Source organism: Gopherus evgoodei, chromosome 17 (assembly GCF_007399415.2).
Source record: "Gopherus evgoodei ecotype Sinaloan lineage chromosome 17, rGopEvg1_v1.p, whole genome shotgun sequence".
NCBI classification, from domain to species: Eukaryota; Metazoa; Chordata; order Testudines; family Testudinidae; genus Gopherus; species Gopherus evgoodei.
Window position 1 is genome coordinate 22,358,321 of NC_044338.1, and position 9,484 is coordinate 22,367,804.

The 9,484-nt window shown below is 55.2% G+C and overlaps 1 protein-coding gene across 5 annotated transcripts in view; it reads left to right on the top strand.

The window, feature by feature from the left end:
- The window catches only part of CWF19L1 (CWF19 like cell cycle control factor 1), a 65,902-nt gene extending 57,096 nt beyond the window's left edge, over positions 1-8,806 (top strand). For 4 of the 5 annotated variants that reach the window (XM_030536551.1, XM_030536552.1, XM_030536556.1 and 1 more), the window contains 2 exons: positions 946-1,043; positions 8,510-8,806. In XM_030536551.1, coding sequence (XP_030392411.1) covers positions 946-1,043; positions 8,510-8,654 — 243 coding nt within the window. In that variant the 3' untranslated portion in view covers positions 8,655-8,806. The remainder of the gene's footprint in view (positions 1-945; positions 1,044-8,509) is intronic. The other variant, XM_030536553.1, reaches the window with a different exon arrangement.
- Positions 8,807-9,484: the final 678 nt, after the last annotated feature.

Below are 9,484 nucleotides of genomic sequence, written 5' to 3' on the forward strand. Positions count from 1 at the left end.
TTCTGACATGTGGAGCCACAAAGTCCTTGTGTCCAGTTGGTAGCTTGACAGGATAGTGCTGTTGTGAGAATACAGACCTCACAGCATACCTGAGGTTGTACAGAAACGTTGAAAGCTGTGAACGTAGGCCCAGATTGGCCTAAACAAACTCCATTTTGTCTTGTATTACTACCTTTGCTGCTGCTAGTCAGGTGTGTGGTATTCTAAGGAAAAAGAGCACATGCTACTATTGTAGTATAGGTGTTCCATCAATCTGGGCGCACACAAACTAGACTTGTGTCACAGATCAACAGAGAGATGTTTCAAGTTAAACCAGATATCACAGATTTTCAATCAAAAGCTTCAGTTAAGTCTCTTTTTGCATGGGCTGATGGCTGGGTAAGATTGTTGCTCCCAGTGTGTTTTGTAGGACTCCTAATTTCCAGCCTAGTCGCTAACACCCCGGGTTGTGGCATGAGTTAACAAAAGCTAAGAAAAAAGCAGCTGTGCTTCTGTCCTTTAACAGTTTTTCTACAATGACAAGTTGAGTTAACCTAGAACTTCATTTGCTGGCTTTTGTTGGTCGATTTCACAATGTTAGCTGCACGGAAACGTAACGTCTGTATCGGTGTTATCTTTTGTGCACAGTGTATCCCAGCAGTAGGAGACATTTAACCCCACACTGGCGAAGATATGCTGGTTCTCCCCCCTCTCTGCTAGCTGGCAGTTGCGACAAAATCACTTACGTTACAAGCTGTTTCTAGGTTTTCTGTTTTTTTAGGGGGATTTTATATCTGAACATTTTACACCTTATGTATTTAAAAATCAGCTGCTCTGTTCACTTTCTGTGAATGATCAATAGTCACATTATTGTACTTTTCAGACTTGGCTCAGGGAATCCAGGTTTTTCCAGCGTGTGAAATGCTGATTAATGTTTAAACATCACCTTTATTCCCCCTCTTCTAGATTGCACAGCCAGGGACACCTTATTTTTACGTTGAACTGGATACTGGAGAGAAGCTTTTTCATCGAATTAAGAAAAAATTTCCCTTGCAATTTGGAAGGTTTGTTTTTCCTACTGTTTAACTTCATCGTGTTTAGTAAAATTAAAATATACAATTGCTACATCGGCCAAAGATGCTGTCCCACAGCAGTTGAGAGGGGAGCTGAGGCTACTTAGGCTAATGACCTAGAAAGGTGAGGAATTACTACCATCTTAAAATTAATTCATTTATTTATGGAAATAACACTAAACTCCTTAAGAACTTATTTCATCTGTAGATCTCAGTCACTTACAAAAGAGAAATAAGTATTTAAAGATGGGGAAAGTGAGAGACGGAGATGTGAAGTCATTTGTGTAAGGCCACGAAGCAGCATGGTGTCAGAATAAAGAAGAGAATGTGCTTAAACCAGCTGGCCCACCATTCTTTCGCTTCTCTGTTTGAAGAATGAGGTTGGGAGTTTCATACGTGTTTGTGAAGATTCCAGTTAGTTCTTCTTCGAGTGATTGCTCACATCCATTCCAGTTAGGTGTGCGCGCCGCGCGTGCACGTTCGTCGGAAACTTTTTTTTTTACCCTAGCAACTCCAGTGGGCCGGCAGGTCGCCCCCTAGAGTGGCGCCGCCATGGCGCTCTATATATACCCCTGCCGGCCCGCCCGCTCCTCAGTTCCTTCTTACCGCCGTGTCGGTCGTTGGAACTGTGGAGCGCGGCTTAGCTGTCCTCCACGTCCCTAGCTCTCCTAGTTTTCAATCGCTTATCTCTAGTTCTATATAGTGTTAATTAGTGTTGTTAAGTAAATAGTTTAGTCAATAGTTGTTAAATAGTTCTTGGCCGGGGGCTTAGCCCTTCCCGGCACCCGGCGCCAGGCTCATGCCTGTTTCGCCGGGCTTCAAGCAGTGTGCGGCCTGCAAGAAGCCCATGCCCACCAGCGATCCCCACGAAGCGTGCCTGAAGTGCCTCGGGGAATCGCACAGGTCTGACAAGTGCCGCATCTGTAAGGCTTTCAAGCCGAGGACAAAAAAGGAGAGAGATCAGAGACTCCGAACTCTCCTAATGGAGGCGGCACTTGACCCGTCGACTTCGCGGACCGTGGTCTCGGCACCGGCACCGGATCGCTCCGGCACCGAGAAGACTCCTCGGCACCGACCTTCTCCGGCACCGGAATCACAGCCTAGGCCGTCGAAGTCTGCTACTCCGGCCAGGCAGACCCGGCTTGAGCGCCCGGCCTCGACATCGGCCGCGGCACCGCCGGCACCGTCAGCACCGTTGACTCCGGGCCAGGCGGGTCCGTTGAGTCCGGTGCCGCCGAGCTCCCCCATGAGATCTGGGGTTGAGATAGTGGTCCCGTCAACACCGGAGACCTTCGCCTCGGCTCGGGACCTTATTGCCCTGACGGAGCCCACTCGGCTGCCACCCCCGGTACCTCCGGTGCGGGTCGTGTCCAGGGGCAAGCCCATGATGTCGGCGCCGCCCAGAGACAGTCCTTCGCCATCTAGGTCCCGACGTCTTGGGCGCTCCAGATCCCGACGCCGCTCGCAGTCCCGGCACCGCTCCCCTCAGCGGCACCGGTCGCACTCGCGGCAACGGTCGACCTCCGGACGGTCGCGGTCAAGCTCCAGTCGGCGTCACCGGCACCGCGACTCCAGGAGCAGGTCCCATCGCTACTCGCCGCACCGGTCGACCTCCCGGCACCGAGCTGATGGCAGGTCCCGGTCTCGGTCGACCTCCCGGCGCCGAGCCGGTGGTAGGTCCCGGTCGACCTCCCGGCACCGAGATGGTGGCAGGTCCCGGTCTCGGTCGACCTCCCGGCGCCGAGCCGGTGGTAGGTCCCGCTACCGAAGCGACACCCGGTACCGATCAGGATCCCGGCACCGTGACAGATCCAGGTCCCGGTCCCGATCCCGGCACCGATACGACTCCCGGCACCGGTCCCCGGCACCGAGACGATCCTCCGTGCCGGCCCGCGCCGGCCCGTACCATCCGGGGTCGGCCCCGCCGTGGCCCTCGAGACAGCCGTCCGTATCTTCGCAGGCGGACAGTGCGTATGCGCTCGGCACCGACCGGCAGGCGGCGCTCTTCGGGGATCCGCCGCTGGAAGACCAAGGCCCACCACAGTGGGGATTCTGGACACCCTGGGCATACCATCAGGCCCAGGGCCCCCAGCAGCTCCCTCCCACACCGGCGAATGCGGAGCGTAGGGCCCCTGAAGCCTCCTTGTCTCGCCCCCCTCCCTCCCCGGAGGCGGAGGAAGGGTCCAAACAGCAGGACTCCGCTGTGGCTCCGGAGGTAGAGGCGAGGGCTGAGGAAGACCCTCAGTTGGACACTATCGTGCCTGGGGTCTCCTCATCCTCCTCCCCGGATGAGGCGGTGGCGGGTACCTCCTCCAACAGTCCCCCCCCGCTGGATCTCAGGGCGCACCAGGACCTCCTCAGGCGGGTGGCCCAAAACCTGAGTCTGCAGGCAGAGGAGGTCTCGGAGATAGAGGACCCGATTGTTACCATCCTCTCTTCGGATGCTCCCACCAGGGTCGCCCTGCCCTTTGTACGGACCATTCAGGCCAATGCCAATACTATCTGGCAGTCCCCGGCCTCCATCCCTCCGACAGCGAAAGGAGTCGAGAGAAAGTACATGGCCCCTTCCAAGGGGTATGAATACTTGCACGTTCACCCGACTCCCGGTTCACTGGTGGTGCAGTCGGTGAACGATAGGGAGCGTCACGGCCAGGAGGCTCCGGCCCCCAAATCCAGAGAGGCCAGGCGGATGGACCTCCTTGGCCGTAAGGTATATTCGGCTGGGGCCCTGCAGCTCAGGGTCTCTAATCAGCAGGCCCTGCTGAGCAGGTACGCTTTTAACTCCTGGGTGGCAGTGGACAAATTTAAAGAGCTGCTGCCACAGGATGCTCGCCAGGAGTTTACGGCCATCCTGGACGAGGGCAAAAAGGTCGCGCGCACGGCCTTACAAGCATCCTTGGACGCTGCGGACTCGGCTGCCCGTACCCTCGCGTCGGGAGTTACGATGCGTCGCATCTCCTGGCTGCAGGTTTCCGGCCTTCCGCCAGAGCTCCAGCACACGATACAGGACCTTCCTTTCGAAGGCCAGGGCCTGTTTTCGGAAAAGACAGACCCCAGACTCAAGAGTCTGAAGGACAACCGGGTCATTGCGCGGTCCCTCGGGATGCACACCCCCGTGACGCAGCGTAGACCCTTTAGGCCACAGCAGCAGCCGTACCGTAGGCCGTTTTCCCAGTTCCGCCAGCGGCAGGACCCTTACAGGCGCCGCGGCAGGAACGGCAGGCGCAGGCAGTCTGGGAACCAAGGGGGGCAGAACCAAGGCTCCTCAAAACCCCCGCCTGGTCCTAAGCCTTCATTTTGAAGGTGCGCCCGAGGGCGCTGTAGCAGTTTCCCCTATGGATCCTTTCCCCCCGTTTTCAAACCGCCTTTCGTTTTTCCTCCCGGCGTGGTCCCAAATAACATCGGACCGCTGGGTCTTAAACCTGGTGCGGACGGGATACCGCCTGCAGTTTGTTTCGTTTCCTCCTTCCCGCCCTCCTTCCTCGTCCCTCTTCAGGGACCCCTCTCACGAGCAATTCCTTCGACAGGAGGTGCAGACGCTCCTCAGCAAAGGAGCCATAGAGGCGGTTCCGGAAAACGAGAAAGGCAAGGGGTTTTATTCCCGCTACTTTCTGATCCCCAAGGCCAAGGGGGGCCTCAGGCCTATCCTCGACCTGCGAGAACTCAACAAATACCTCGTGAAGTTGAAGTTCCGCATGGTATCCCTGGGGACCATTATTCCATCCCTGGATCCGGGAGACTGGTACGCCGCCCTCGACATGCAGGACGCGTATTTTCATATTGCCATTTGGCCGCGCCACAGACGCTTTCTCCGCTTCGTTGTGGGGGCTCTTCATTATCAGTTTGCAGTCCTCCCTTTCGGCCTGTCCACGGCCCCAAGGGTGTTTACAAAATGCATGGCAGTTGTCGTGGCGCATCTTCGACGCAACCGTGTCCACGTGTTCCCTTATCTGGACGACTGGTTGATTCGGGGCACGTCGGAGCAGCAGGTCAGCAGCCATGTCCGCCTGATCACCGCCGTATTTGCAAGTCTGGGCCTCCTGATAAACACAGACAAATCCACTCTGAGGCCCACGCAAAAGGTGGAATTTATCGGGGCGGTCTTGGACGCCACGATGGGCAGGGCCTCGCTGCCTCTGCAACGGTTCCAGACCATGGCGGCGATCGTTCAGCGTTTGCGGTCAGCCCCGTTGACGTCAGTAAGGACATGTCTAACCCTGTTAGGCCACATGGCAGCGTGCACTTTTGTGACCGGCTACGCTCGGCTCCACATGAGGCCTCTCCAGCTGTGGCTTATCAGCCGTTACAGGCCGCAAAGGCAACCTTTAGACATGTTAGTCACAATCCCCCAGAAGGTCTTGGACTCTCTCGGCTGGTGGTTGGACCAGTCCGTGTTATGTGCGGGTCTTCCCTTTCACCCCTCTCAGCCATCGGTATCCCTGACAACGGATGCCTCAGATCTGGGCTGGGGGGCCCACCTGGGGACCCTGCGGACACAGGGCCTGTGGTCCCAGGAGGAGGTGGGGCTCCACATCAACATACGGGAGTTGAGAGCGGTCCGCCTTGCTTGTCAAGCGTTTTGTCATCAGCTTCAGGGTCGTTGTGTCGCCGTGTTTACGGACAACACGACGACGATGTACTATATCAACAAGCAGGGCGGCACCAGGTCCTCCTCCCTGTGCCTCGAGGCGATACGTCTCTGGGACTTTTGCGTAGCCCACTCCGTTCACCTCAGGGCTTCCTTCCTCCCTGGAGTACGGAACACTCTGGCAGATCGACTGAGCAGATCCTTCCTGTCGCACGAGTGGTCCCTTCGCCCGGATGTCGCTCTCTCCATTTTCCGGAGGTGGGGTTATCCCCGGGTGGACCTCTTTGCGTCCAGGGGGAACAGGAAGTGCCCAGCATTCTGCTCCTTTCAGGGCAGGGAACCGGGGTCGATAGGGGACGCCTTCCTCATCCGGTGGTCGACCCACCTGTACTATGCATTTCCCCCGTTCCCTCTGGTCCACAAGGTCCTCCTGAAGGTGCGCAGGGACAAGGCGCTCGTGATCATGGTAGCCCCGGCGTGGCCCAGGCAGCACTGGTACACCATGCTGCTGGACTTGGCCATAGCCGACCCAGTTCCCCTGCCCCTTCATCCGGACCTGATTACCCAGGACCACGGGACCCTGTGTCACCCAGACCTGCAGTCGCTGCACCTAGCGGCGTGGCTCCTGCGTGGCTGACTGGCCCAGAGCTGCGATGCTCCACGCCTGTGAGAGAGGTGCTCTTGAGCAGCAGGAAACCGTCCACAAGAGCCACGTATTCAGCGAAATGGAAGCGCTTCTCCTGTTGGTGCGTAGAGAGAAATCTCCGCCCTATGGAAGTTTCGGTTTCCGAAATATTAGACTACGTTTTGTCCCTCAAAGGGCAAGGTCTGGCCTTATCGTCGTTGCGAGTCCACCTAGCTGCTATCTCCACCTTTCACCCGGGTGCGGACGGTCGCTCCGTTTTTTCTCACCCGACGGTGTCGAGATTCCTTAAAGGGCTGGAACGTTTATTCCCTAACGTCCGTCCCCCTGCTCCCACCTGGGATCTTAACCTGGTGTTGTCCCGACTCATGGGGCCCCCCTTTGAGCCGTTAGCTACTTGCTCCCTGCTCTACCTCTCTTGGAAAACTGCCTTTCTAGTGGCTGTCACCTCAGCTAGACGGGTGTCGGAGCTCCGAGCTCTTGTGGTAGACCCCCCATATACGGTCTTCCACAAGGACAAGGTGCAGCTGAGACCACACCCTGCTTTTCTGCCCAAGGTGGTCTCAGCCTTCCATGTCAACCAAGAGATTTTCCTTCCGGTTTTTTTCCCAAAACCTCACTCCTCAGGCAGGGAGCAGCAGCTCCACTCGCTGGATGTCCGTAGGGCTCTCGCGTTCTACATAGACAGGACTAAGCCCTTCCGAAAATCCCCCCAACTTTTCGTGGCGGTAGCAGATCGTATGAAAGGTCTTCCTATCTCCTCCCAGAGGATATCCTCTTGGGTTACGTCCTGTATCAGGACTTGTTATGACTTGGCCCATGTCCCTGCGGGCCGTGTGACTGCGCATTCTACCAGGGCGCAGGCGTCATCGCTGGCTTTCCTAGCCCGTGTGCCCATCCAGGAAATCTGTCGGGCAGCAACCTGGTCATCGGTCCACACTTTTGCTTCCCACTACGCCCTGGTCCAGCAGTCGAGGGAGGATGCGGCCTTCGGAACTGCGGTGCTCCGGGCCGCGACTTCTCACTCCGACCCCACCGCCTAGGTATGGCTTGGGAGTCACCTAACTGGAATGGATGTGAGCAATCACTCGAAGAAGAAAAGACGGTTACTCACCTTTGTAACTGTTGTTCTTCGAGATGTGTTGCTCACATCCATTCCACACCCGCCCTCCTTCCCCACTGTCGGAGTAGCCGGCAAGAAGGAACTGAGGAGCGGGCGGGCCGGCAGGGGTATATATAGAGCGCCATGGCGGCGCCACTCTAGGGGGCGACCTGCCGGCCCACTGGAGTTGCTAGGGTAAAAAAAAAAGTTTCCGACGAACGTGCACGCGCGGCGCGCACACCTAACTGGAATGGATGTGAGCAACACATCTCGAAGAACAACAGTTACAAAGGTGAGTAACCGTCTTTTATGTGCTACTAGCTCCAGAGCTAGTGTGTCTGAATTCCTAGCCACCCTCAGATCATAAAATCACAGTGCTTCAAATGAAGAGGTTAATGTAGCGATGCAAAATCATGTCTGTGTGCCATCCCTTATAAAGTCATTCTCTGTGGTTTAAATTTCATTTTCCATAGTAAAATGCCTTTTTAAAACATGAACAATGGGTGGTGTGTCTGAGTAGCAGCTTGCTGAAGTTTTTGGCTAGGAATTCTGTCTGCTTAGAAGTAGGCTTGGTAAAATTTGATTTTTATTTTTTATAATAATGACAGGCATCAGCTTTATTTTGAAACTTTTTTTAATCTATTTCAATTTTTAGTCTCAGGAAATTATGGGGTGAGGGTTCAGACAGTTGTTTAATGACAGTAGATATATGTTGAAAAAGTACATGAAAACTGGTAAAACATAAATTGCCAACATCACATGTCAAAATATACAAAGTGAATATCCTGAAATAAAACTAAAGCAGCATTTTTTTATGATAACTGATGGAAATAGTTCTTCGTAGTTTCGTGTGTGATTGGTGAAATTGACATTTACCAATAAAAATCAAATCCTACCAAGGCTATTTATGAATGTGACTTGGTAGATCTACTCCCCTTGAATTCAATGGGAGTTTTCTTATTGTATTCAACATGAACTGAGCTTGTGCTCTGATATAACAGAAACTCTGCTGTCACAGAGGCTATATGCCAAATCTGTAACCTCATTATTTCAGGTAATCTATTTGCAATTTAAAATACTCCAGCCATTGACTAGGGGATTTCTGTGTTTTGATTTGCTGGCAGGGAAGTGTTGGCGAGTGAAGCCATTCTGAATGTTCCTGGGCGAGCGGACTGGCAACAGTGTACAGCCAGCCGGGAGGAGGCAGAGGCCGCTGCCAAGGCCTTCCGGGAAGACTTCCAGCCTTTTGATTTTTCTGAGCTGCAGTAATGCTGCAGACCCTGCAGACCCTTCTTCCTGCCTTGTCAGTGCAGCTGCCCTTGCCCTGGGCTGGGCACGCAGCCGAACTCAATCCATGCTGGGGCAGGGCGCGGCGCACGCACTTTTTACCCCTGCAATAAACTTTATACTTTTCTGTGTCACTGATTTAGTGCTTTGCAAAAGAGAGCCTGGGCTGAGGGAGGTGGGGCCCAGTGAGGGGCGAGGACTGGTCTGAAGGGGGTAGCTCCACGTGGAAGCAGTAAGCATGGCGGGGACGGACTTGTGGGTTCCAGAACACGCTGCACCCCTGCGGGAGAGGGAGAGCGAGTTCTGTTTCCCGCAGCCAGCCCTGCTCTGCCCTGAGGCTCGTGGGAAGAGATTTGAACAAGTTCATGTGCCTCATTGGGGGTTGCTGCAGGTCCCAGCATGGCGTGGAGCGACCCCAATGGGTACGGCGCTGCAGGGACAGGCCAGGGGCAGCCGTGACTCTTGCAGATGTGGGAGCAGTGGGGAATGTCTCTCTGTACAAGCACGAGGTATAGGAGTGCTCAGGTCCCAAGAACTGCCCACGGCTAAGCTCTGCTGCCAGCCAACCCTCAGTAACCCCCCAAACCTAGCTATGCCCACTCCCAACTGATCCCTAGGCAGTCTACCCCACCTCTGGGTAACCTTGCCAATTGAGTCCCTGGCTAACTCCCCAACTGTGGAGACCCCCACATAGAATCACCCTCACCTAGTGGTCCACCCCCCCCCCCCCACCTGGGTAGCTTCACCAAACCCCACTGGCCCCTGGGTAACCCCCCTGCTGATAATTCCCTCCCTTGGGTAACCCCCTACCC